The sequence below is a fragment of the Atta cephalotes genome, assembly GCF_000143395.1.
Source record: "Atta cephalotes unplaced genomic scaffold scaffold00013, whole genome shotgun sequence".
Classification (NCBI taxonomy): domain Eukaryota; kingdom Metazoa; phylum Arthropoda; class Insecta; order Hymenoptera; family Formicidae; genus Atta; species Atta cephalotes.
Window position 1 is genome coordinate 4854167 of NW_012130077.1, and position 26491 is coordinate 4880657.

The window sequence follows — 26491 nt, forward strand, 5'->3', positions numbered from 1 at the left end:
ACACACACACACACACACACACACACACACACACACACACACACACACACACACACACACACACACACACACACACACACACACACACACACACACAAGGTCCTCGTAATAAGAAAATTCATATTTTTATCTCACAAAGAGATAGACAAATATGATATTAGACTTAGTGATTTAAAACAAGTACAGTAGTTATTTATAAAAATTATTTATATCAGGAGAGGCATAACTTTTTGCGTGCACACATGTGTGAGTATATATATATATAAAGTATTTTAAATAAAATATAATTGCATATACATATATGTATATGCATATATAAAATATAAATGCATATTCAAATATAATATAATTATGATATAAATAAATTTCGTTTGGATTAAACTACAATTTCTTTATAAACTTACGTGCCATGTTCCAAATCCTAAAATGGGTATTTGTTGCCCTGTTGACAGAGATATACTTGAATTTTGTTGAGCCATATTCAATGTCTTATAACAACGTAGAAATCAAACTGTACGTTTTAAAATCAGGATGGACTATATTACTATATTCCACCACTCCCGTATTCTACCACACAACTTTCACTATACTATACAGCTATAGGCTTTTGTATAAAATATATCTGTATTACTGTCGAAAATTGCAAAATGGTAGAGAACTTTTCTTCTCAGTTTAGTCCATTCTATCCCTATGCATAGATCACTTATCATTATTTATATATTTCTCAAACATCCTGTACATCCACTTCCATTTGCATTTGAATTTCAATTGAATTCATGTTAGTAGTCTAGGTAATTTATTTATAGATAAGATAGGTAATTTACGTTTATTATTTTTAGTCGAGGGACAGTAACACACAAGATTCTGCAATTTTTCGGAAAAGATTCTTATAAATTTTTAATTTTTTCTTACAAATTGCAAAAGTAAAATACATGTGAATTTAATCACATAGCAATTTTCAACTGAAATTGATAATCCAATTATAAAGATAAAAATTGCCAAAAATTGATCTTTAATAATTTTTTACTCAAATACTATCAACTTTATAGAAAAACTGCAAGAGACGAAAATTGTTTATTTTCTTCTCATAGAAGAACTTACGAATTTTTTAGTGCATTTTCTCATTTTTACCAACATGAGAAAATACGGTATTAAAAAATTCTAAAAAAATTCTCAGAATTTTATGAGAAGAAAATAAACAATTTTTGTCTCTTGCAGTTTTTCTGTAAAGTTGATAGTATTTGAATAAAAAATGATTGAAGGTCAATTCTCGGCAATTTTTAGTAATTAATATTTTATTAACTATTGCGAAAATTGCAAAATGGTAGAGAACTTTTCTTCTCAGTTTAGTCCATTCTATCCCTATGCGAAAGATCATTTATCATTATTTATATATTTTTCAAACATCCTGTACATCCACTTCCATTTGCATTTTCAATTGAATTCATGATGTTAGCAGTCTAGGTAATTTATTTATAGATAAGATAAGAGAGGTAATTTACGTTTATTATTTTTAGCTAAACTTATTAGCAGTTCATTTTTTTCTTTTTCCCTTTATATTGCAGAAAAAAAAGAGAAAATATGAATCGAGCAAAAAATTCAGATAAAAAGAACAACCTTTAAATGAAAATCTGTAGTTCATCTAATAATTTCCTATTCTTGTAATCACTGAATCCATCAGCTCAAGATTAAATCTTTCTTGACAGATGTATCATTATTAATAAACATATTGAATGCGGGTGATGTAATATTTCTGCTATAAATTTAGAGTATGTGAATGCTAAAAAGAGAAGATAATTTCTTGACGAAGATACAAAATCGTTAGGGAGAGAATTAATCTTTCTCTAAGTTAGTATTTGAATCTCGATATAAGCAAGCAAATTCCAGAATTGCAAATAAATATGTCAAAGTATAGTATAATAATAAATTCATTTCCAACATATATATAAATGATTGTTCTTCTTTATTTCTGAAATTAAAGAGTTAATGTTGTTTTTATAAATTCATATATAAACATATTAAAAAAATATATATATTCATTATTGATTATTTCAGATATCTGATTATCTATCTATAAATGTATATTTGCATAAATTGTGGAACTGAATGCAAAGAGCTTTTTAGGAGATATTGCCCTAGTGTTCTTAAAATCTTAAAATGTGTAAGTAAAACATGAACTCATGCTTTTATATATATTGCATACTGACAATTTTACACTATTTTAGGAGAAATGTGGATTGTTAGCTGACAAATATATTGAATATGATCCTGTTATAGTCTTTGTAGATCTTATTCTAATAGAAAAACCAGCTTACAGACATCTTTTGTACAATAGCAATTTTAAATCATATTGGAAGATAAGTATAATATTATGGCTAGCTGAATCGTTCAGGGCTTGGTCTTTGTGTGACATAAACGAAACAGAATTAACTGCGTCAAAAGTAGATTTAATTCAAAATAATGGATTACAAGATTATTGCAATATTTACAATTTGTTGTTGCACACAGCATTAGCATTTGCAGCATTCATTTGTACGATTATTGTAGTGACTGAACTAAAATGGTTTATCATTGGCAAAAAACCATATAAATACAGCGTAAAAGATTTAAGTTGCGCTCTAATAGTCGGAGGTTGTGGTAAATTATTGGGATTACTTGGAATAGTGTGGCAGCACATAGCTTCGGGTCCATATTACCTTCTTATTCAAGGTTACACCGTTTTATGTCTTTTAACTGCATATTCAGGTAAAAATGTACACTTTACGTAAGACATTCATAATTTTTATTGCAACTTTGAAATTTACATTCTATTTATAATTTATCTTTGATCAATTATTTAATAATACATACAGTATATCTCGGTTTTTTTTTATTGCAGTTATCTGCAAGAGTGGAAGGGGAGAATCTTTGATTGGATTAATTGCTGGATTTTTACTGTATGGTTACATATGTATCTAAATTGCACCTAAATATTTCCAATATCACACTAACATGACATAAAATATCCGATAAAACCACACAGTTTTTGATGTTCAAGCATCTTTAACGGGAAGAACACTCCAACCTAATACTAGTCTATCAAAACCACAAGAAAATAAATTACACACACTGCTGTCTTCCAACCAAGCAACAGAACACACCATCCTACGATGTCCCTACAAATATAATTATAATTATTTTTTATTAAGATATATTTGTAATTTAAATGATATATTTCAAGAATAAAAAAATTTGATTGTGTTACGCAATTTTTATATACTGTAATAATGGTACAATATGAAACAGCAAAATAGAAATTTAAATCTCTTACATTTTATATATTATATATTAAGTTCGTAGCGTTTTTCCCATTATATCTAACGGGAAAAACGCCACGAACTTTTTCCCATACCTAATATAAATCTTTAAATCTGAGAATATTAAAAATAACTGATGTGTAACTTTTTATTTTAACGATCTCTCCTTTTATTTATCATTACAGATAATGTATATATCAGTTAAACCGTTACTAATTTAGTCAACTAATTACAAAGATAAGTTTTGTTATGTAATTATAATATATCTTTTCTTACCTGTCTACTAGTTCTAGGTAATCTTGCCAAACGTTGACCACTTAGATCAAATAAACGTATTTGTCTATTGTCGTGTGGTATTGCCACTATCCCGGTACTAGAAACTGATAATCTATTAGCAGCACTATCTCCACGTATTGTCGCTAATGGACTACGTATATTACGCAATTCCCATACTTTTACACTTCTATCATCCGAACCAGATACAATTTTATCTTCCCTCGTAAAGACTGCAGATGTTACTGTTCTATAAGAGAGACATGCTTATTAATTTTACGCATTTAATGTTATAAACTGAATAAACAGATTGAATATTAATTAGAAAAAAACTTGCTCTTATTAGTATACATACTCAGTATGACCTTGAAATACCGAAACCGAATGGATTGATTCTCTAAAATCCCACAATCGAAATGTATTGTCTCTACTGGACGTAACACACAATTTTTGCGTGTGATGAGTCGACACGTGAGTTAATTCTTGATCATGTCCGCATAGTGTATGTATAATTTCCCCGGTTTCCGTGTCATACAAGTTTGCTGTTCTGTCCCAAGAAGCTGTGACTAACTGTTCAGCACCAGAGAGCCAATCTGCAGCCATTACAACGTTCGTGTGACCCAAAAGTTCGCGTATCGGCGTTCTCAGAGTCGGGGGATCGTCTTGCTCATCATTGTTACTGATTAGATTATTAGCAGTTCGTTCGGAACTCGCTACTGGAAGTTCTTCTAACGACGATATTCTTTTCGACATATCCCAATCAACAGCTGCCTGCCACACGTGAGCGGAACAGTCGCCACTCGCCGATAAAGCCAATTCTCTATTTGGATGAAACCGAACCGAATTCACGGATCCATTGTGACCGATATATTGTAATAAACATCGATTATTATCTATTGCCCATATACGTGCTGTATAATCAGCAGAAGCAGTCGCTATGATGGGTTGACCTAATCTGCCGACGGATACCTCCCACACACCATCTCGATGACCCACATACTCTTTTTGCATAGTGCAATTCATAGATGGAGTTTTAAAGCTTGATACTATTTTACTAGTCTGTGCTTTTAATTTGTGAGAAGTTTTAATTTTTTGCGCCGAGTTTGCACCCATTGCTACAAAATAAAGAAGAATTCTTATTACAATCCAAGAATTGAATATATAACATAATAAAAATTATTGAGTTTTAAAAAATTATTACCATATACTAGCTATGTATTCTATCTTTTGTATCATTCTTATTAAATCTCCTGGAATAGATAGATGAATGGAAAATATGTCATAAAATTATATAATGAAGATAATAAATAGGATTATAAATATTTAAAAAAAGTTTAAATATTTAAGTGCTGTATGGCACTTATGAAAATGCACTAAATAAAAAATACATAAATTAAATTGTCAGAAATGAAAATAATTTAAGAAAATAATTTCTGGTGTAATTTAATGAATACTATTATCTGAATGTTATATATTTCTCTAATAGTCTTCTAAGTGGTAATTTGAACTTTCTTGAATTTCATTCTTTTATAATGTAATATACAAATTAAAATATATTTTTATATCAATATTGACGTTAATATTATAATAATCTTACATTTTTGCTTAGACAGATTTTTTGTTTCTGGATAATCCGTAAGATCTCCTGGAGGTAAACTGCGTTCGCCTGATCCATAACACTCTCTTTCGAGTCTTTCATTTAGGATGTCGATCTTCTCTTGCACTGTAATAAGAAATGGAAAATTCAATATAACAGCTATATTAAATGGTGAAATAAATAATAAAATAAATAAATAAAATGGTGAATTTACATGCTTGCATTACATTGGATTATTATTTTTATCAAAAGTTGCTTTATATAAATTATCTCTCTAAATGCAGTGGCATAGTATAGATAATCAATTTTCAATGAAATAATATATGTACAATCTATTAAATAACATGATATTATCAAGTAGTTAATCATTTAAAATAAATTTTAAATATTTTAAGATAAATATTTTAAATGACACACACACATACACACACACACACACACACACACGCACGCGCATACACGCACATATTAATATATAGATAGCAACTTTTAGTATATACTAATCTAACATAGTGTACTAATTGAATTTGTCATAAAAAATACTTACATCCAAGATTTTCCGTATACAACATTTCAAATTCCTTTTCAATTTGCTGAAAGAGATCATACAAACGACATCTCACAGCCGATGGGATGGGGCTGTCCTCTAACTCCGAACGGAAGGTGACATAGTGCAACGCAGTGGGTTGTAGTGGGGTCGAACCGCTCTGACTCTGTTGAGACTGTAGTTCTGTGTCGGTACTGCTTTGCACACGAGGTATAGAGATCCTCTTTGCCTTGCTACTGGATTTACTTCCAGCTGTGGCTGGTGGTTCGCCGGGCATGACTCGTCACTTAACAAAAATGACATAAACAGCAGACAAGCATGTCCCAGTACTTCGTCCCCACAGCATACATCACCGATCACTCCGACTTCAGCGCAGGAGTATGGTCCGCATTATTAATCTGCATGCATACTATTCATGACCTATCAACAGAATACATCAATTAGATTAGAAGTGATTATGATCAGCGAAATGTTGAATGACATTCTCGGTCTTCTGTTAAATTGGCTGCCATCAATCAGCGTATTCTCGTCTCTATTGTGAACTACGATAAACACAAACGTCGAAGTAGACTTCAAATTCGAATAAAAACATGCCCTCGAATTTTCGAGATCTTTGGATGCACGAAAGATTCAAGATATAATTGGACCAGAAAAACAATAAGACCTAGTCTCTGTCGAGGAATTTCTCGTGATTAATTGCCGTCAGATCTGACAAATGTGTTTCCATATAATTTTATACGCATGATTTCTAACACTGATCCGCTGTTCTCATATTGCATTTCTCTCGATATCATCACTCAACTGCTTCTGAAATCATCAAAATCGCGCTATGATTGGTTCTTAAAAGAGAAAGAATGTATCTAATGACACATGATATGAGTTTACTCCAGTTTACTCCCTCGAGAGTGGAGACCGCGTATTGGTTGTTCAAGTCGCGAGACAATCGATTGAGAATTAACCGAATTAACGGGACGAGATTAATTATGATACTCGCCGCTAATTTCGCGCGTCTTTTCACGCTGATGATGTTCAATGATGTTACCGAATGAAAATTTACATCTGTAGTGTCGTATTTATTTTCGGCGCTTTGTGGCACCTCTTCCTTCTCGTTGACACCGAGCACCATGTTTATTACATTTTACACAGAAGATGCATTTACAAAGAACTGCGTACGATGAAGCAGTAATGAATGTGATATTATACCGAATTCAGACTATGTTCAATATTTAACAAACGTTTAAAATATCTAATGGAAGAATCGATTTTGGCTGTGTTCCAAAATTCACTGCCAGCGCTGAAAATCTACAGTCTGCATTACATGTACTATACATTTTCAGCGCTAACAGTGAATTTTGGAACACAGCCTTTGTAATGCGGGGTCTACAATAGAATTGAAATCGTAGCAATCGTAGGATCTTAAGTCGTAGAAAATTAACTAATCACAATTAAATATGAGAAGAATAATTGATTATGATTGGCTAATTTTCTATGACCATACCGCCATGATTTCTTGATGATGATTGTAAACTCGACATTAAGGTTCTATATTAATAGAAAAAAACATTAGTCGCATCGCAGCGTCGCAAGCGTTGAGATCCAATAAACATCATGCTAATTCGACTCTGACTGCAACAATTGCGACACACTTGCGATGTTGCAATGTGTGACTAATGTAGAACCAGCTTTAAAGGTTCTACATTAGTTGCAAGCTGATTACAAGTTTGTTGCGATAGCCAATCTGCAGCTTGCATTTTGAAGAAATCGACGCTTCGTACTTGCTACTCTTGCAACTAATGTAGAACCGGTTTAAGGCCATTCTACATTGGTATCGTAGAGTCGAAAGCGTCGTAAGCATCATACGATTTTAAAATTGAAGCATCGGATTGGCTAAAGCAACAAGCTTGTTACTTGCGACGTCTACAATATGACCAATATAGAATGGTCTTTAAGGAATCTTGATAATTATCCAATATTGATAATCAATCCTCTGCCTGTGGACTTCACACAATAAAAGGAACCATGTATTCCACAATACATGATTTCTGATAGATTGAAATTCTTATTCTTTGTTCTCTATTCTCTATTCCTTTTATTGTGCGAAGTCCCTAACATATCGATGGTTACTGGATACTGTACTGGAAATCAGCAAATGAAAACACATCCGAAATGATCATATTCATAAAACGCTGCCTTAAAGTCATCTGTGTATCAGCTTTAAAAACACCTCGAAAGTTTCCCGCCGAAATTGATGATTTCGGCAGCGTAATATGGCGTGACATTCTTGTTGATTTTTTTTCATTCGCTTATATTAGGCTTCTTTAAATAGTGTTTTGAATAAGTGGCTGGTGCTGGTATTGCTGGTAAATAAGTAGCTCACGCGAAATGGAAGGTTTCGACGATCCAGGAGTATTCTTTTCTGACAATTTTACGGTGGAGAATGAAGTTCACGAGAACCGCGTAAATCTTCAACACTCGAAAAAGAAATTTAAAGAGTTCATCCGACAGTTTCACGAGGGTAACTTCAACTACAAATATCGGTAATGAAGAAAGATTAGATATTCTTTTCACCTGCAATTCCATCTGATGTTTCAGTATCGTTTAATTTTCTTCAGAGACACCTTAAAGCGCAATTACAATCTCCGTCAATACTGGATGGAGATCAATCTCGAGGATTTAGCAGCTTTCGACGAGTCTCTCGCGGAGAAGATCCAAAAGCTTCCAACAGAATACTTATCCGTTTTAGAGGAAGCTGCGAAGGATGTTGCTGACGAGCTAACGGCACCTCGACCTGAAGGCGAGGAAAAGATGGAAGACATTCAGGTCTTGTTATGTTCAGATGCTCATCCAAGCTCCTTAAGGGGAATGAAGGTGCCATAATTCTCATAATAATGTATAGAAATAATAAAATTCACAAACTTGCAAAAGTTTCACTGTCATCAATTTATAGGTTGACAAATAAATTTATAAAGAAATTTTAGATCCTCAGAATAAATACAGTATTTTGTGATAAAACTGACAGAATGTATTCTAAGTTTATTCTAAGCAAAATAATTCATATACACTATAAATATTCGACTTAATTATCAAAGTTTAAAGAACTTAAGTTATCAATAATGAAAATTTACTAATTGACCAATGTAGCATCTTTCAACTTCTTTTTGTAAAATTTGAAGTCTGCAAACACAGTAGTGTTTCAGTGACAAATATATGTCACAACTAAGACAAATATATGTCACAAAGTGTAAATGTATATACTATACTTTTCATATAGGAACAGATTACCATCAGTAATATATTTTCTGAGTTAACACTTTGACATAATATTGATAATAAATTCAGCACACTTAACAGAATAATTGAGGTTGTAAACCAAGTACAAACAACATTTGCATTGAAATTAATTAGCAATAATTTATACAAAAAACACAACATCATGTTTGCAAACAAAAAAGATAGATATTTTAAATAATTAATATAATTAGAAACCATTTGTTTCATCTTTGTTGCATAAATTATTATGATATGTGATATTTAGCTAATAGACAAGAGAAAGAGCAAAAAAAAGAGGACAAAAGTGGAACAATCCAACCTAAAAGAATGATCATAAAAATTATAAATGTTTATATTTTTTTCTGTTACAATATTAATTATATCTTGATAATTGATATAAATTGACCTATAGTATATATGGACATTTTTGCTTAGAACAAACTCAATAATAAATTCTTGTAGTTTGTTAGTTTTCTTGTGAAAACATCCTGTATAATTCAAAACTGATTTTAATATAATTGCTTCACTGTTGCAGCCAGATATTGTTTCAAAGCTCGTCAAAATTCCTGGTATAATTGTTTCTGCATCTGGTATCAGATCAAAGGCGACAAAGATAGCAATACAATGCCGGTCTTGCAAAGTCACTCAAGTCAATATTCCTATTAAGCCCGGTCTAGAAGGATATACGTTACCCAGAAAATGTTCCACGTAAGTCTCCTTTCGAAAGTACTTAATTATTCGCTTTATAATATATCACACAATTTTCATCTGTTATTAGGGAACAAGCCGGTGTAGGACCAAAGTGTCCCCTGGATCCTTTCTTTATAATGCCGGATAAATGCCACTGCGTAGACTTTCAAGTGTTAAAGCTTCAGGAGTTGCCGGATCATATACCGCAGGGTGAAATGCCCAGGCATTTGCAGTTATATTGCGATCGGTATTTATGCGACAGAGTTGTACCTGGTAATAGAGTTCTGATTCTGGGAATATATTCCATTAAGAAAGTATCTAAGACAGGTGGCAAAGGTACAGGCAAGGAAAAGACATTAGTAGGCGTTCGAGCTCCATATATTCGCGTTCTTGGTATTTCTATAGATGGAGAAAATACCAACATAGGTTGGTATGACGTAATACAAAAATGAAACATTTAAAACATCAGTTAGTGATTTGCATTAATTTTTTTTCCTGTATTTTCTATGCAGGAACTCAGCCCCCCGTTACATCTGAAGAGGAAGATCTTTTTACCCGTTTAGCAGCAGATCCTAATCTGTACGAGAGAATCGCGAAGAGTATAGCTCCTAGTATTTTTGGTGCAATAGATATCAAGAAAGCTATCGCATGTTTACTGTTTGGAGGTTCGAGAAAATTAATGCCAGATGGCTTGTGTAGGAGAGGCGATATTAATATTTTAATGCTGGGTGATCCGGGTACCGCTAAGTCGCAGTTGTTGAAATTTGTAGAAAGAGTTGCTCCTATAGCTGTTTATACATCGGGAAAAGGTAGCTCCGCAGCTGGTTTGACAGCGTCTGTATCGAGAGATCCAGTAACTGTAAGTTATATTCTTGTTAAACATTTTTTTACATTTGCAATTTTTTGTAATTAATTTAACTATATAAATTTATTTTAATGTAAATATTTTCCATGTATATACGACAGCAACTATCGTTATTTTCAGAGAAATTTCGTTATGGAAGGTGGCGCGATGGTTCTCGCGGATGGTGGAGTTGTTTGCATAGATGAGTTCGACAAAATGAAGGAGGATGATAGAGTGGCGATACATGAAGCTATGGAACAACAAACGATCTCTATAGCGAAAGCAGGAATAACGACAACTCTGAATACACGATGTTCTGTGTTAGCAGCAGCGAATTCAGTCTTCGGCCGCTGGGATGATATAAAAGGAGAAGAGAATATAGATTTTATGCCGACAATATTGTCACGTTTCGATATGATATTTATTGTTAAAGATGAGCATGAACACAACAGGGATATAACATTAGCTAAACATGTTATGAACATTCATTGTAATGCTGGCCAGATCACAGAACAATCGATAGAGGGAGAAATTCCTGTACACATTCTCAAAAAGTATATAAACTATTGCAGAACGTAAGTTTGCTATATCTTATCACATATAATGTGTAATATTTTATAAAGTATAATGTTTTTCTCTAATTTTTTTTTTTTTTAATTAGACGTTGTGGCCCAAGACTCGGTTCAGAGGCAGGGGACAAATTAAAAAATCGTTACGTTATGATGCGAGCTGGTACAAGAGAACATGAGAAAGATGCTGAAAAAAGATTATCGATACCTATAACAATCCGGCAGCTTGAAGCTATTATACGAATTTCCGAAGCCTTGGCCAAAATGCAGTTACAACCCTTTGCTACTGAACTTCATATTAATGAAGCTTTAAGGCTTTTCCATGTATCTACATTGGAAGCTGCAATGTCTGGTTCATTAGCAGGTAAGCTATAAATTGATAAATATAGAATATATTATATTTGGTATGTGTAGCCGAAAGAAAATACTTTCGAAATACAAAGTTTTATTAACGTGTATATTGCGATCTGTCATCAGGAGCAGAAGGATTTACCTCTGAAGAGGATCATGAAATATTGACCCGTATTGAAAAACAATTGAAGAGTAGATTTCCTATTGGACATCAAGTATCTGAACAAAATATTGTGAAAGATTTTCTTAAGCAGTCATTTCCAGAACGCGCTATTTACAAAGTTATACATACGATGATACGCCGTGGTGAACTTCAGCATCGTTTACAACGTAAAATGTTGTACAGACTGCATTGAAAAATAACAGAAACTTCTGCGATATATAATTACATAATACATTTAATGTATCATGCTCGTTTGGTATGTTATGTATTTCTTTTTTTCAACTATTTTTATACAAACTAATGACTTGCATGTTAAATTATAATTAAGGAAGTTCATTTTTAAACGGATATTGTGGATGATGTTCAATTCTGAAACAGACAACAAGTAAATTTTATATGAATTTTACAATTTTTATAAATTATAAAATATAGTCTTAAATACAGTTTTATGACGAGATATAATAATCAAGATGAAACATATTTTTTAACACTTACCCTTTAAAAAATAAGAAATTAAAAATTCGCCCATCAGTACCTTTATCTAAAGTACTCAAAACTTCCATGTTTTCTTCTGTTAAGGAAAAATCGAATAAATCCATATTTAATTTGATTCTTTCTGGGGATGAACTCTTAGGGATAATTACAACACCTAGTTGTAGTAAATGACGTAATAAAACTTGTGCTGTCGTTTTTTTATGCTCTGCAGCAATTTTTTTAACAATCGGATGATTTAGCAAGTCAGAAAATGCATTTAAAGTGTACTTATATTTTGCTTGAAAGTGCTTTTTTGCAGCTGGAGAGCCTAATGGACTGTAACCTGTTACAATGATATTATACTTTTTGCATAATTCTCGAATTGGCGTCTGCTGCATATATGCATGTAACTCTACCTAAAAATATTAAATATCGTTATCTCGATAATGTCTTATCGATGAGAACTAAATTGCACTTAACAGATAAATTTATATATCGCTCAATGATTTACCTGTAAATTACTTGGCTTAATTTGTGCGTTTTTCCAAATAGTCAAAATCTGCTCTTCGTTAAAGTTGCTTAAACCTATAGATCTAGTGCGTCCTGATTCAACTTGCTTCTCCATCTCCTGCAAAATAATTTTGCTCTTTCAAAGATTTCTTTTATATCAATTTGTTATACAAAATTGATTCCATACTTTCCACACTGAGACAGGATCTGTGTCAAAATCGAGTATGTAACTTCCATCCTCATTCGTTGCTGCACTGAATGTATTTTCATTGAATTTAAATGCGAAGGGCATATGAATAAGATACATATCTAAGTAATCCAATCCAAGTTTCTTTAATGACAATTTAATGAACTTTTCTACATCAGATGATCGATTACCAAAATTGGGTAACTAAAATAAAATTTAGAAGATTCTTTAAATACAGTTATGTTTTTTTAAAAGACAGCAATATTATGATTATTAAATAGTAAATTGCGACAACAATCAACTCTACTGAACTTAAAAACGATACATTACCTTTGTTGTGATAAAAAGTTCTTCTCTAGTACCACCTTTGTCAAACCATTTTTTCAAAGCTCTGCCAATTGCATCCTCATTATTATAATTTGCTGCTGTATCAATATGTCTGTAACCACATTCTAAGGCAGTGCTCACAACAGTTTCAATCTCTTCTGGTTTAGCCTAGAGAAAAGAGTTATTTTACTCTTCTCACCAGATCATTTCATATAAACATTTTGTTATAAAATTTATAATGATGGCAAAAAAATGTGATTGATAAGATACATTACTATTATCAATTATCACAACATTCTAATATTATTTTGTCACCTGCCATGTTCCCAGTCCCACTGTAGGCATATCATATCCTGACAGTAACTGTATAGAATGCATGCTAAATTCTTATTGATGTTCTACTATGACATATGTAGCACAGTTGTAAAATTAAAATGTATTAAAGCAGCATTGCCATTTAGAAGTAGTTCCACATTTAAGTTCGTTACATCATATTAATTTTAGATCAAGTTTCAAGATTAATGTAGTGGTGATACACTTGGACAGGCCGTTTCTAAAGTTAGAATAGCTGTGAATAGAACACTAGCGAACACGCGAGTCTTCGAGGTCTCCGCACATAGCAATCGTAGTCATATATATCGTTTCAAAGTCGTATTGATTCGAGGAGGGTTGCGCCGCAGATAATTGATTTCAACAAGAACGTGTGCTATTTTGGGAAGAAATAAAATTAAAACAGACCATCATGGATAATATTTGAAATTTATATTAAAAAATGCTGTCGAATTTTATACCACTATAAATTATATGACCACATATAACTTTTTCCGCTAGAGCGGAAGCGTGAAAAGTGAAAATTTTTACGTACGTATGTTTGTACATATACACACATACATACAAAGAATTTTCATTTTTCACGTTTCCGCCCTAGGGAAAAAGTTACATAATCACTACCCTTAACTGAATCTCATTCAGACCACCAGCTTCCGTCTCCTATTTTTCACGTCGTATTGCACGTCGTCAATATCATTCAACTTTCAAGATTTATCTCTCCGTTTTTTGGCATTTGACATTCTATGAAACAATAAACTAAAACAAATGATATCGAAATTGAACATTGGCGGTGTTCCAAAATTTACTAAGAATCTACAATGCGCGCAAGTGCACGTGACGTAAACTATAGATTTTCAATACTGGCTGGAACTTCAGTAAATTTTGGAATACAGTGAATGATAAAATAAAAGATATATATATATATATATATATATATATATAATATGACACATTGATAAAATATAACACGATTGCAATATAATTGCGTATAGAATTATATTTATATAAATTAAGTGGGTAAAATTTAGAAAGGCTTATCTTCTCCTGCCACAAGTAATCTTATTATTTATTTTTATATACCAAAAAAATAGATTTTTTAATTTTAGAAAAAATGTACGAAATATGTGGGCGCGCGCGCGCACGCAAGCACAAGCTTTTGAATATATTTAAATTTTGCAATAAGGATTGAAACAATTGAAGAAAATATATGCAACAAAATATTTGATGTAATAATAAACACGCTTAATTTAGTTTTATATCCAGAAATCTATTTTGGAGTGTCATGTCATATATACAGTCTTATTTTTTTATTAAATGTGATGTTTAAAAATATATATAATGTAGTACAAAAAATGCTTAAGTGTCTAATACTTATTTTGTATGTTTGATCTATTAATATACATTCCAATTACTCATCATTATTAATTTCATATAATTATTATGAAAATATATTTTCGGTTTTGATAATATCTTATACTAAAGTCATATGTTTACTGTCTATCAAACTGTAAAGTATCTCTACAGGCTTGGACTTTTCATTTCTTAATTTTCTCATACCCTCGCAGATTTCTTTTATATATTTCTTATGCCGTGGATGTCTATAAAAATATAATCAATATTATCGACATTAGTAGAAATGGTTCATTATTTTATATAACATAATATATTAAATATACATAGTTTGTGTAATACTCACTTGTCTATTACAATCTGAATACTTTTTTGGAAAGCTTGTTCCTCCTCATCGATCTCCAGAAAACTGATCAATGTTCTTATAACAGATATTTCCAAAAAGACAGCAAAGATTTCTACAGGAACTTTATGTGATATTCTTTGCAAGTAAGATGACATTTGTGCTAATATGGTATTTTTGAAACTTCTTTTGCCACTTCCGGACAGTTTATCTCGCTCAGAGAGAATGAAACCTACGGTAACATTAATCGGATTGCTAGGCACTACTGATATATCATTCGCGCTCATTTTACTTTCGGATCTATTCAAGATTGGCAATGCGTTTTCGGACTGTCGTTGTAAATATTCAACAATATCCTGTATAGTGTTCCACTTTTTCTCTTGAAATCGGTCTCTTTCCCATGTTAGCACTCTTAAAGTACTATTTCTTAATAATACTATATGACTTATAGAATTTTCTTGGCAGTATTCTAATATTTCCTCCATAGTGCATAGATCTAATGTTGTAACTTTCAATCCTAATGACCAGATTTCCCGTAATATATTAATCATGTCCTTTTCTCCTCTTCCTTCGTTTTCTGAATTTCCCTCACAGCATATAGCCACATCAATACCGTATTTACTTTCACTACCCTCACACTCCTCGACTCCAGCGGATACCAATTTATCTAACGATATACTAATACCAGCACCGTATTGTTTTATTTCCTTACTGGCCATTCCGGTGCGCTCTAAAACTTTTCTAAATGACACCAGCATTTTATCATATCGACCGCCCGCAGCTATGATGTCTTGACCACATCGTCTCCGTCTATGCTTCAGTTCGCAAGTTATTTGATATATCACACCACTATATTGTTGTACATTGTACGTTAATAAAGGTACGACAGTAATAGGCCACTGAAATATGATAAAGAAAAAAAAATAAAAAGAATGTTTGTAAATGACTTACACAAATTATATAAAGACATTATTATAATATTACCTTAACACCCAAACTTTCTACATTAGATGTTACAGTTTCTATATCGCTCATGCCTTCTTTGGCTAAACGAGCAGCTTCTCCTTTTCTTTTCGTTAATGTCCTTAAGACACTATTAATTTTCGTAACGGAGCTTTCCGTTTCAAGTAAATTAAAAAGAGTTTCCATAGCTTGATCGGTTAAGCATAAACTTATCAAATGCGTTTGGACCTGAAATTTAGTTAACTTTCCGTCGCGAGCATCCTGCAATATGGAATATATATCCTGATACTTGTCTTTCTCTACGCCACAATACATTAACACAGCTTTCAATAGCGACGTATGATTCAGGCGTACTATGAAATTATGTTCTCGGATCTGTGGTAACTCATTAAAGATCTCCCATATAATGAAGATCAATTCAGCCTCTGGCATTAAATTGTTATTTACAGGACTAATGATATCAAAAGCACATTCATATAATTCTCTTGGATGAAATCCTCGTGCCTACAATAATTCGATATTAATAAATATTAATTTGCAATCATACATGCAAGATATTATTTACAGTACATACCTTTTTATCTCTGAAAACACGTTCGATAGCGTATCTTCGAATATGCGAAATATTATTCCATACAACATATCTAGCAAAAGGAGTACGAAGATCATGAGGTATAGAGACTATACTGCCAGTACGGGTCATCAATTTTACGCTAGATTCAGTAAAGTTAGAATGCTGAATGGATTTAGGCATTAACAACGGGGTCGCGAGGTAAATTCCGCCGTGCTTTTGAAATATCTCAATGATTTTTTGTTTCACGCTTTCCTGCAGAAACTGCCTTTTTGAGGAAAGAACACTTGGTGTTCCTCTAGCAGGTAAATTCATATCATAAGTAATATCTTCTGCCGGCGTAACGTCTTGAGTGAAACATGACGTCACTAAATATCTATATGCTTTACTTTGACTATTAGATAACGTGTGGCGCATTACTTCTTGCAATTCCGTATCTTCTAATGGCGGCGGCAAGAATGCGGAAGAAAGTAATTCCTGAGCGGTAGGACGTTGACTTGGATCGTGATTCAACAGCCAACTAATATGGATAAAGTTTAATCATTATTTCGTATTTCATATATCTTAGAATCATATAATATGCATTGTCAAATCAATTTTTTTACCGTATGATATGAATTTGAGGCGGTACATCTGTTTCTGGTATATCCGGAGGAAAGACGATTTCTTTCGAGCGTAAATTCAACAGGACCTTGACACGCTCCATTCCGGTAGTCAGTGGTTTGTATGTCATTTCGAAGAAAATAATTCCCAAGCTGTAGATATCCACTTTTTGATTGTAAATTGCTTTGGCAGTTTTTGCGGAAAGTTCAGGAGCTACATATAAAGCTGTTCCAACTTGACCAGTAAGAGATCCTAATTCTTCTACATCATAACTTCCACCTTGAAAAGACATAATAATATAATTTGTCATCAATATATCGCATGTAACTATATAAGGCATATGTAACCATATAATTTATTAATTGATCAATCGCATTATGCATAAATGCATCTTTTTCAGAGCAAAGTTGCATTTGCGCATAATGCAATTGATCAATCGGTGGATTCAAAATATCGTCTATATTTGTACCTTTTTCAAATTGTGATTCTTTATCAGCATCGATGGTCTGAACTAACGACGACAGTATATTAGTCGTGGCCAATCCGAAATCTCCTATCTTGACGTGATCATTACTATCGAGGAAGATGTTCACAGGTTTCAAATCTCTATGTATCATACCCTGCTGATGAATATGCGCCAGACCTTCTACAATTTCTCGAAAAAGCCTCCAAAAACGTTCTTCATCTTCATATAAACCATTATCTATGGCAGTTCTTAATGTGCTTTTCTCACAGAATTCCATTTGTATGTACATAAATTGTATTTCTTTTACTGTTACATCTTCGCTAGAAGTTTCAGTGTCTTTAACATCATTGTTGGAAACGTCCAGCGTTACTGCGCATTTTTGTGATATATCATCTCTTTCGAATTCAATACTATCGGAAGACTCAATATGTAATAAAGTTCGCATTCTGTAAGAGATGCAATTCAAATCAGCTTTTCTAATAGTAAGTAGTTTTTCTCTGCATTACGCACGCACGCACGCACGCATCTTAAATGTAAAGTTGTATATAGAATAATATAAATTAAATGAAATAAATTAAATGAAATAAAAATATTAAATATTATAGAGAATATATAATTTCAGAAAAAGAAAATAATCTTACAGAAATGCGCAGTGTTCTTCACTATCGGAATCAGTCGATGCATCACTGTTCTCATCATCACTATCAGTCACATTCGCCCGAGATTCGTATGATATATTCCATTCAACATCGCGTAATGGTGGAGCAAATTTTTCTATCTCATCACTTTCCAGATGCTAAAATTCACGTCATGTTTTTATACAGCGCAAAAGTCTGATTACAATTATATATAATTCAACATTATAAAGTAGAATGTTGTTACGGCTCTTCTTGTTATGAGTGACATAATCATTATCGTGTATAATATAATTACATTAACTATATCTGCTTTATCCTGCGTGGTGGTTGTTCTATCTGAAGACGTGGTGATCGGCGTAAAATGACTATGTCTGATTGAATCATCCAAAGTAGCACTTTCAATCCACGAATTGTAATAACGTACTACATTTTCATGATTCATTCTAGAGAGCAATTTAACTTCGCGCGTAATGTTCCTATTCAGCTGTTTTTTCTTTGGATTTAATTCTATGCGTTTGATAGCGTAGACACCGCCGTCTAATTTATTTCTCACTTTTAAAACGTCGCCGAAGGCTCCCTTTCCCAGCCATTTCAGCACTTCAAATTCATTTTGTATTCGCGATTGCCTACCCATCGATGGCAAATGTAATTGAATATCGATATCCGGTTCTTCTGGCTCTAAATTTTTCTCTTTCTCATCGTGATCCGGTACTGAAGGTGATAAACCTCGTGCTAATGGTATTTTTATAAAACCATGTTGTTGCAATTGCTCTGCAGACCAACGCATTCTTTCATCGTCGATGAGACATTTTGAAATAAAATCCCTCAAGTGAAGCTAAAAGAAATTATTTAACTTAGGATACGCGTGTCCACTATTGGCACTTTATGAGAAAAACGTATGTGCTACACAAATAGCAAATTTGGTCACTTACACTACATTAGTGCATACTGAAAGAATATATGAAATCAGCCAACTTAAATGTAAAAGTATATAAACATTTGAAATGATGAAATATCTAATAATGTGACATTGTTTAATAGAATATACATGTATTATTTTATTATCAAAATCTATATTATATATTATATTTCTCCTCATTTTAAAGAATACATTATACTACTGCATTGAGCATTATACTACTGCATTCGGATAAAGCAGTCTTTAATATGTACTAATTCAGTGTAATACTAATGACAGATTTTCTCTCACTAAAAAAAAGTCTACCTGTGGGATTACTGAGAGATCGATTTCTTCCCCGGATATAATGATTCCTTTTAATAACGAAAGCAATAATATTCCATATCTGTATATGTCTGCCTTTTTGCCACCTCGGCCTTGAATCGTTGGAAAATCATGTTCAGTCTTTGCTAAGGAATTCGAATGATACATGTCTGACAATCTCTTATCTAAAGAATAATCGGACAATCTTACAACACCCATATGGTCTATATAAATGCTGGTATCTCGTAAATCTTTGTGCACTACATTATTCTCATGGAGGTATTGCAATGCGTCGAGGACACCCGTCGCCAAATGCCTCAACATGTCGATGTCGACTGGAATGTTTTCCATCAGGTAGAACGAGCACGTGGTACCAACCTACTTTTACATACAATTAATATCATAAACGTGAAAACCATTCTTAATCTTATCAAATATTGCTGCTCCAAAGCAATATATGTGCACATATTTACATACCACGAACTCCTGAAGCACGTAAATCACCACGTTATTGTTATTTTGCAAATATTTCATATTTAAATAATGTACAAGATTTGGATGATGCAGTTTATACAAGTGATTCAGCTCTTGCTCCAAACTGGCAATCTGTTTCATAGCATGATGTATATCGATGGCTACTTCTTGAGTAGAGCAACCATTTGTCAGCGCACATTTCAACATCCATTCCGTGATAGCTAATAATTCTCCAGTAGTCTCATCCACGCCAGCATATACTATGGAACCCTTTGTACTGTGCCCCAAGCATTTGCCTCGGTGCACTTGTCTCTCGCCTTTATTACTGTCGAAATGGATGAGTTTAGTACCTCTATGCTCGCACAATGATCCTTCGGAGCTTTCCGACGTGCTCATACATCGACGTCTGAAACGGCTCGTCCCTCGTTCATGCGGAGATGATGGTATGGATCGAAAGACAATATCAGAATCTGTGGTCAATCGAACTGTTTCCTTTCGATTACGCATCTCAGCTTTCAAGGCTTCCTGACGTTTTTGTATGGCATCTTGCAGAACCTGTGGAAATATCCATGATAACAGAAATTAAATAAATCATAATGTGCAATCGAAAAAATATATAAACCGATAATAAATCAAACCTGTCTCTCTTTATCTTCTTTCATTTGCTTTTCTTGCATCTCATATTGTATTCTTTCTTTATTTCTTGATACCATCTCCTCATAAAAACTACTGTAACTCGGTTTGTTATGTTCATGCAGATATTTCTGAACATGCTGACTGAATTCAAAAATCATAACTTCACCCTTTAACTTTTGTGCTAAATTTTTGAGTTCAGATGACAAAACTGCAATCTGTTGATGAGATAAGCCTCTGCTGTCTTGCAGTTGAATGGTTGGTACTCTAAAATATGACAAATAAATCATGTAGACGTTATGAAATAAAGACAGTACATATTGAAAGATATAAAACTTACTCATGAGGATATTTATCGCAACACGTAATATGCAAATCTATCTGCGCATAGACTTCCGCTGGTCCAGACATACCTTTCTGCGGTGTCAAGGTAACAACAATATCTAGAGGTTGCCATTTCTTTTTATTCTTCTTTCTCAAGTCACGTAATTCATCACCAAAAATGGACTATTATAAATGAAAAAATAGAATTATTAAGAGAGATATTAACATCGCTTGGAAAATGTTACTTTTTCCCACGTGCTTACTTAGCGCGTCATATACCTTCAAGACTTCCAATTCATTTTGCTGCCGAACTTTACATGATTCAACGTGAGACATTTTGCCACGTCGCTATTTGCCCATATCGTAGATTAGCAAGTTTTAAACTAAACAGAATAATATGAAAAAGAGAAAATTCCGTAATTAATTCCGGCACATACGTAATTTTTAATGTCGTGTCTCGAGGATAAATTCAATGAAATAAAAATGGATCACAATATCGGAAGCTGTCGAGAGTTCGAGAGTTCTGTGTACACATGTTATGTATACATACAATTTACATGCGTATTCGCGATAAACGCGTGAATGACATACATGCAGAAAAACGCCGCGATCGATCGAAATCGGTAACCTCTGTTCACTGGATTCGTTATACGAAACTACATCGTGATCGTGGATTCACGATACTCCTGGGTATTCAATAATTGTATCAAGTTTACATGCCGGTCTCACTGACTCCGATTAATTTTAATCGGTCGATTAAGGGCCAGTTTCACCAACGCCAGTTACTTTATCCGTCGATTAACTTTGAGTATTGCCAACTGCTAAACTGAAAACTCATCATCTCTAATCTAATTTCGAAAGTATGTATTTATAAAAAATAATCAAAATATTTACATTTCAATGTTTTATTTATTATCTCTACCCACAACACTTTTTCTTTACTATTACTAACAAGAATAAGAGAAAGACAGATTTGTAAGTCTTGCTGTTGGCTATTCTAGTGATGAAGTTAATCGATAGATAAATAAGGGGCGTTTTTTCATTATCCAACTAGAAGTTATCACAACTAAGGCTATCTTCGTCTTCAGAGATCAGAAGACGAAGATAGCCTTAGTGATTGCTTTCGGTTATACAACGAAAAAACGCCAAAGCTTAACTGACGTTGGTGAAACTGGCACTAAATTTTGCCAACTGCAAGACTTGAAAACTTCCTTTTTTGGCGAAGTATGTGCTCGATTTGTACTCGACTTTATCGCGATTGAGAAATGAATAGATGAAGGCTAATCGACTATAATCAAATATGATAGACTTTCTACAATGCTATTTCTTAAGTTTTGAGTTTTAAATCATAAGACATTAACCAATCAGAGTCGACTGTGAGAGGAATGATCGACTGTGATTGATCAATTCTTACACTTAAAGCTTAAATTTTACGCTTTAAATTCCATTGTAGACGCCACTTTAAGGACTGCTTAGAATTAAAGCCTGTTTTTAATAGGGTTGCAAATCGTAAGCCATGAACAAACAAATCCTCTGCTCTTTGAAGAGGTTATCTGGAGTTGAATCCTTACTCTTTGGATCCTTCTTTGTCTCGTTATTGTGATCTTTGTAGTGGGTTGGAAATCCAAATAAGAATTTTAAGAAAGAGAAGAAGAAATAGACTGACGGAGAGCTTTGTTTACAGTTATTATTGTAGTGTAACAGGTTATTATTTTCCAAAACAATCTTTTGTGGAGGACGTTAACAAAATTATGTCACGAAAAAAACACAATGTATCTTATATCAAACCGAACGAACCAAAATTTTTACGAGAGCTGAAGGAACAAATCGGATATAAAGAAGGTCCTACTGTTGATACAAAAGTATGATTTATAAAGAATATGGCACACAAAAAATTTAAACAATAGCAAATTAACATTTTGGATTTGCTATATTTTACGTTATTGTCTTACAGTTTCTATTGTGATTGGCCAATTCGCTTATTGTTTACATATTAGTGCTTAAGTTTTTTATTATGTCATAATTATAAATTGTTATGTCTGGATATTAATACTTAATATTTATACTGTTTATTTTTTTTGTAAAATTAAGATTTGCATCCACTAATGCAGATTAATTTTAATCACGCTTCAACTTTTTCTCGATTCCATTCTTTATTTTCTTCTAGTTCTTAACACTAAACAAAGATGAATGATAAGTTGAACTGAGATTAAAATGAATCTATACTAATAGTACAAACATAAAAATGTAGCAAGCATAGAATTAACGATATTCACTTATTAAATTAGAGAGAAGTTCTACCAAAAATATTCGATGATGAAAGGGAAGAGTTGGCCGATGAGCAACCTGTTGTTGTTGTGTTAAATTCTGGTGATTTGACGGCAGAAGAAGCAGATGCTTTTAAAAAACAGAAAGAAAAAGGTATGGATTCAATACAGAGGCTACTCTAAATCTACATGTAATATTAAATATGACATTATACAAAACATGTAATTAAATATCTTATGAATTGTATTTAATTTTTTATGTTGATCTATCAAAGTTATCAATTGCAGAAGAAAATAATGCCCCAGCTGATCTATCTAAGAAGATCATATTTCGCAAGACTAAAGCAGCAGAAACAGATTCTAATACAACTGCCATAGATAAACCTGTGAAAAAGAAAGCGAAAAGAGAAAAGCAAAAAATTGTCCTGTCCTTTGATACTAATGACAATGATGAGGAACGATGATGAATGACATTGAATGTGAATTCTTAATATTTGATGAATGTACATATTACGTCTTACAATATATATAAATAATATTGTTTGTAAATACTTTGTGTATATTATAATTGAAATTATATGACAAATTTACAGGAATTATTACTATTATTTTATCGATTTAAGAATTATTGCTAGTATTACTAGAGAAGCCCTTGTGAAGAAGACTGAGTTATAAAATATTTCATAAGAAATTTTCGTTTTTCGTCGTCCGAGATAAAAGTTGTCATATTTCAGAAGAGCCAAGAAATACAATTATTGATAAACGGTTGAAAAGAAAAAAAGTTAAAAGTTGAGGCATAAAACAAGAAACAAAAAGAAAAGAAATAATCTACAATATCTACGCACTGTAGATTAGGTTAAAACGTATTTGGTGATTAAGGTTAAGAAATATTAAAATAAAAATTAATATATGGAAGGCTGATAGAATCTCTCGCGATAATACTGCAAACGATAAAGTCTATTATATATAAAAATTTTATTAAAAATTTCTTTTCAAATTCTCTCGTACTAATACAACGAATCGTCATATTCATCAATTATCATTGAAAAAGGGCGGACGTGGTGATAATCATGTTCACCCCGTTTACGCCATTTTGATTGTAATTCGCCCTTATTTTAGGGAAACACTTCTCCCATTGGACACGCACGTGGATACGGTCACGTGATGACGTGCAACAAACGCGAATGGCCGGCTGCCGGCCCTTTAACATTCACAGACGTCATAAAACGTCGCGAGTCACGTGACGGCGGCCGCCATCTTGGCAGTTTCGCCGACGATGATAAAAGGAGTGGATCGGTGACGTCGTGTTGCGTCGCGGTTGAAATAAACACGGTGTGCATGCGAACGGTTCGTCGGCTCACGCACGAACAACGCCGACGTGTCGTGGGTGACGTTGGGAGCCGCGGGTGCTATCGCAGGTGTTCGCCGGTACGACGAATGAACGGTCAGTGTGAATTTAAATAAGCGCGGCAATCCGGCGCGAGATCGAATGTGTATGTTTGCGGCAGCGATAACCGTTCGTCCGATCCGGGGGGATGATCACTGACAACCAGTCGTGGTCGGCAGCTGTTCGACGAGCCATGCACGTCGCGATCGTCACGTAGAAATGGCGGGAGTCCCGACCGGTCGGACTGTGGCCGTGGTGTGCGTGCGCGTGTATGCGTGTGTGTATGTGTGAGCGCGAGCGAGGAAGCGAGCAGTAAGAAAAGAAAGCAAGAGAGAGAGGCGCGAATACGCGTGATTGCACGTCGCATTAGTTGATTGCTGGATCCTCATGTGTACTCGTGTCACTCGTGTGCTTTTTCATTAGTGCAGCACGCGCGTGGAGAACGACGTGTCAGGGCCGTATCACGTCCGCCAGGTGCACTACGCCCTCATGTCTCAGCACCTTCTTTTTCCAATCTTTTCCTTCTTTATCGGTGAACAGAAGTCTTTTTAAACTCGCTTCTGCAGTATCTTGTACGGACGAACTCACGTATATGGGTACCAATCTCCTATTTTCGCTGCATGGTTGTAATGACGATACGCTTGCTTCGGTAAACAAATGCTAGGAAGTAGGAATTCAAAATGGAGGTCGAAGTAGGGAGTTTTAATTAATAAACAGGGCCGTATTGAGATGTCGGATTGTCGATTTTATTTACGCCCATATATCAACGAGGAGCGTTTGAATTTTTTTTTTGCGCTACGCGCAAATTAATTCTAACACGTGAACGATTTATGAAAATAAGGATAATACGATTAAAATAGAAAAATATCATACTTATCTAGAATTCACGTTTTTCTTATCTCAGTTTCACACTCACACTCACTTCACACTCAGTTTCTTCTACTTAGATCTTATCGTATCTAGAGAAAAAGCCACCGATAAAATATATATATATATATATATATATATATAGAGAGAGGAGGGGGAAGGGGGGGAAAGGAATTTTTGGATATCCTGTACCAAAATTAATTTGATGAAACCATAGAATTTACATGTATTCTCAATTTTTCAAAGTTTTCGAAGAAAAGACAAAATTTGCTATGAACGATAATTCTATCCATGACGATAAATTTTATTTGCAAATATAGGGATCGCAAAATTATTTGCAGGTATAATACGAATATTTATTTTTTTATACTTGTTACAAAAATTATTTGCAACAAATGTAAAGTATCTATCAAATATGCAAATTTGTTTGCTATAAACAGCAAATAAATAATTCAAATTTTTGCAAACTTTTTGCGTTTTTATAATAAAATTATTATTTTTCTTCGTGATATATCAATAGCTGCGTTCAGCAGAAAAAGCAACTTTGCAGATGTTGCAATATTTTTTAATATGATTGATTTATACACTTACAATTAGATATAATGAAAAACCAAGACTAATCACCTTAAAGAATTTTACAACAGTTGCAAAATTGCTTTTTTCTGCTAAACGCAGCAATAATATGTATCCGATGTATGTTATTGATTTATGTATTTATTGATATTTATTGATATACATAAAAACTGCAAGAGACAAAAATCATTTATTTTCTTCTCATAAAGTTCTGAGAATTTTTTCAGAATTTTTTCAGAATACCGTATTTTCTCATATTGGTAAAAATAAGAAAATGCAATACTAAAAATTGATAAAAAATCCTGAAAAAATTTTTAGAGTTCTCTTGCAGCTTTTCTATAAAGTTGATAATATTTGAGTAAAAATTATTCAAGATCAATAT

At 33.1% G+C, this 26491-nt stretch overlaps 7 protein-coding genes across 8 annotated transcripts in view; 3 read left to right on the forward strand and 4 right to left on the reverse strand.

Moving 5' to 3' along the window:
- LOC105617563 (alcohol dehydrogenase [NADP(+)] A) overlaps positions 1–479 on the reverse strand; it is a 2513-nt gene extending 2034 nt beyond the window's left edge. Inside the window, exon 1 of the mRNA XM_012199119.1 lies at positions 405–479. Coding sequence (XP_012054509.1) covers positions 405–479 — 75 coding nt within the window. The remainder of the gene's footprint in view (positions 1–404) is intronic.
- A 1598-nt stretch (positions 480–2077) lies between these two features.
- On the forward strand, positions 2078–2958 carry LOC105617566 (protein ARV1). The gene is made up of 3 exons (XM_012199121.1): positions 2078–2161; positions 2226–2745; positions 2879–2958. Exons 1-3 carry the CDS (start codon positions 2078–2080, stop codon positions 2956–2958), a joined length of 684 nt encoding a protein of 227 aa, XP_012054511.1.
- Positions 2766–5990, reverse strand: LOC105617565 (WD repeat-containing protein 37). Its single transcript, XM_012199120.1, has 5 exons — positions 5714–5990; positions 5167–5292; positions 3925–4684; positions 3573–3819; positions 2766–3155 (listed from the first exon to the last, which is right to left on the reverse strand). Exons 1-5 carry the CDS (start codon positions 5988–5990, stop codon positions 3033–3035), a joined length of 1533 nt encoding a protein of 510 aa, XP_012054510.1. The 3' UTR covers positions 2766–3032.
- Positions 5991–8095: 2105 nt separating this feature from the next.
- On the forward strand, positions 8096–11793 carry LOC105617567 (DNA replication licensing factor Mcm5). Its single transcript, XM_012199122.1, has 8 exons — positions 8096–8250; positions 8326–8581; positions 9519–9691; positions 9762–10099; positions 10186–10532; positions 10659–11092; positions 11179–11450; positions 11564–11793. The coding sequence occupies exons 1-8, from the start codon at positions 8096–8098 to the stop codon at positions 11791–11793; spliced, it is 2205 nt and encodes a 734-aa protein (XP_012054512.1).
- Positions 11794–11923: 130 nt separating this feature from the next.
- LOC105617568 (alcohol dehydrogenase [NADP(+)]-like) lies at positions 11924–13476 on the reverse strand. The gene is made up of 6 exons (XM_012199124.1): positions 13414–13476; positions 13102–13266; positions 12772–12975; positions 12586–12702; positions 12096–12490; positions 11924–11969 (listed from the first exon to the last, which is right to left on the reverse strand). Exons 1-6 carry the CDS (start codon positions 13474–13476, stop codon positions 11924–11926), a joined length of 990 nt encoding a protein of 329 aa, XP_012054514.1.
- A 1423-nt stretch (positions 13477–14899) lies between these two features.
- LOC105617569 (eukaryotic translation initiation factor 2-alpha kinase 4) lies at positions 14900–21351 on the reverse strand. The gene is made up of 13 exons (XM_012199125.1): positions 21295–21351; positions 21032–21198; positions 20697–20958; positions 20062–20613; positions 19588–19962; positions 18658–19197; positions 18366–18520; positions 17728–18170; positions 17261–17537; positions 16659–17175; positions 16106–16588; positions 15125–16020; positions 14900–15026 (listed from the first exon to the last, which is right to left on the reverse strand). Exons 1-13 carry the CDS (start codon positions 21349–21351, stop codon positions 14900–14902), a joined length of 4851 nt encoding a protein of 1616 aa, XP_012054515.1.
- A 1400-nt stretch (positions 21352–22751) lies between these two features.
- LOC105617570 (uncharacterized protein KIAA1143 homolog) lies at positions 22752–23878 on the forward strand. 2 transcript variants are annotated; one of them, XM_012199126.1, is made up of 3 exons: positions 22752–22877; positions 23304–23436; positions 23571–23878. In XM_012199126.1, exons 1-3 carry the CDS (start codon positions 22767–22769, stop codon positions 23744–23746), a joined length of 420 nt encoding a protein of 139 aa, XP_012054516.1. In that variant the 5' UTR covers positions 22752–22766; the 3' UTR covers positions 23747–23878. The 2 variants fall into 2 exon arrangements, with proteins under 2 accessions (XP_012054516.1, XP_012054517.1); XM_012199127.1 differs by having other exon boundaries at positions 23574–23872.
- Positions 23879–26491: the final 2613 nt, after the last annotated feature.

Excerpts from the sequence above, each read along its gene's own strand:
- LOC105617566 (XM_012199121.1), top strand. The coding sequence starts at position 2,078 with ATGTATATTTGCATAAATTGTGGAACTGAATGCAAAGAGCTTTTTAGG. Across the intron at positions 2,162-2,225 it reads TTCTTAAAATCTTAAAATGT|GAGAAATGTGGATTGTTAGC; the intron begins GTAAGTAAAACA and ends ACACTATTTTAG. Across the intron at positions 2,746-2,878 it reads TCTTTTAACTGCATATTCAG|TTATCTGCAAGAGTGGAAGG; the intron begins GTAAAAATGTAC and ends TTTTTATTGCAG.
- LOC105617565 (XM_012199120.1), bottom strand. The coding sequence starts at position 5,990 with ATGCCCGGCGAACCACCAGCCACAGCTGGAAGTAAATCCAGTAGCAAG. Across the intron at positions 5,293-5,713 it reads GTATACGGAAAATCTTGGAT|TGCAAGAGAAGATCGACATC; the intron begins GTAAGTATTTTT and ends TTCTTATTACAG. Across the intron at positions 3,156-3,572 it reads TACCTAGAACTAGTAGACAG|GGACATCGTAGGATGGTGTG; the intron begins GTAAGAAAAGAT and ends TTATATTTGTAG.
- LOC105617567 (XM_012199122.1), top strand. The coding sequence starts at position 8,096 with ATGGAAGGTTTCGACGATCCAGGAGTATTCTTTTCTGACAATTTTACG. Across the intron at positions 8,582-9,518 it reads GCTCCTTAAGGGGAATGAAG|CCAGATATTGTTTCAAAGCT; the intron begins GTGCCATAATTC and ends TCACTGTTGCAG. Across the intron at positions 11,093-11,178 it reads TATATAAACTATTGCAGAAC|ACGTTGTGGCCCAAGACTCG; the intron begins GTAAGTTTGCTA and ends TTTTTTAATTAG.
- LOC105617568 (XM_012199124.1), bottom strand. The coding sequence starts at position 13,476 with ATGCATTCTATACAGTTACTGTCAGGATATGATATGCCTACAGTGGGA. Across the intron at positions 12,976-13,101 it reads AACTTTTTATCACAACAAAG|TTACCCAATTTTGGTAATCG; the intron begins GTAATGTATCGT and ends ATTTTATTTTAG. Across the intron at positions 12,703-12,771 it reads ATCCTGTCTCAGTGTGGAAA|GAGATGGAGAAGCAAGTTGA; the intron begins GTATGGAATCAA and ends ATTATTTTGCAG.
- LOC105617569 (XM_012199125.1), bottom strand. The coding sequence starts at position 21,351 with ATGTCTCACGTTGAATCATGTAAAGTTCGGCAGCAAAATGAATTGGAA. Across the intron at positions 18,171-18,365 it reads GAAGAACACTGCGCATTTCT|AATGCGAACTTTATTACATA; the intron begins GTAAGATTATTT and ends CATCTCTTACAG. Across the intron at positions 15,027-15,124 it reads ATTCAGATTGTAATAGACAA|ACATCCACGGCATAAGAAAT; the intron begins GTGAGTATTACA and ends ATATTTTTATAG.
- LOC105617570 (XM_012199126.1), top strand. The coding sequence starts at position 22,767 with ATGTCACGAAAAAAACACAATGTATCTTATATCAAACCGAACGAACCA. Across the intron at positions 22,878-23,303 it reads GTCCTACTGTTGATACAAAA|AGAGAAGTTCTACCAAAAAT; the intron begins GTATGATTTATA and ends TTATTAAATTAG. Across the intron at positions 23,437-23,570 it reads TAAAAAACAGAAAGAAAAAG|AAGAAAATAATGCCCCAGCT; the intron begins GTATGGATTCAA and ends TATCAATTGCAG.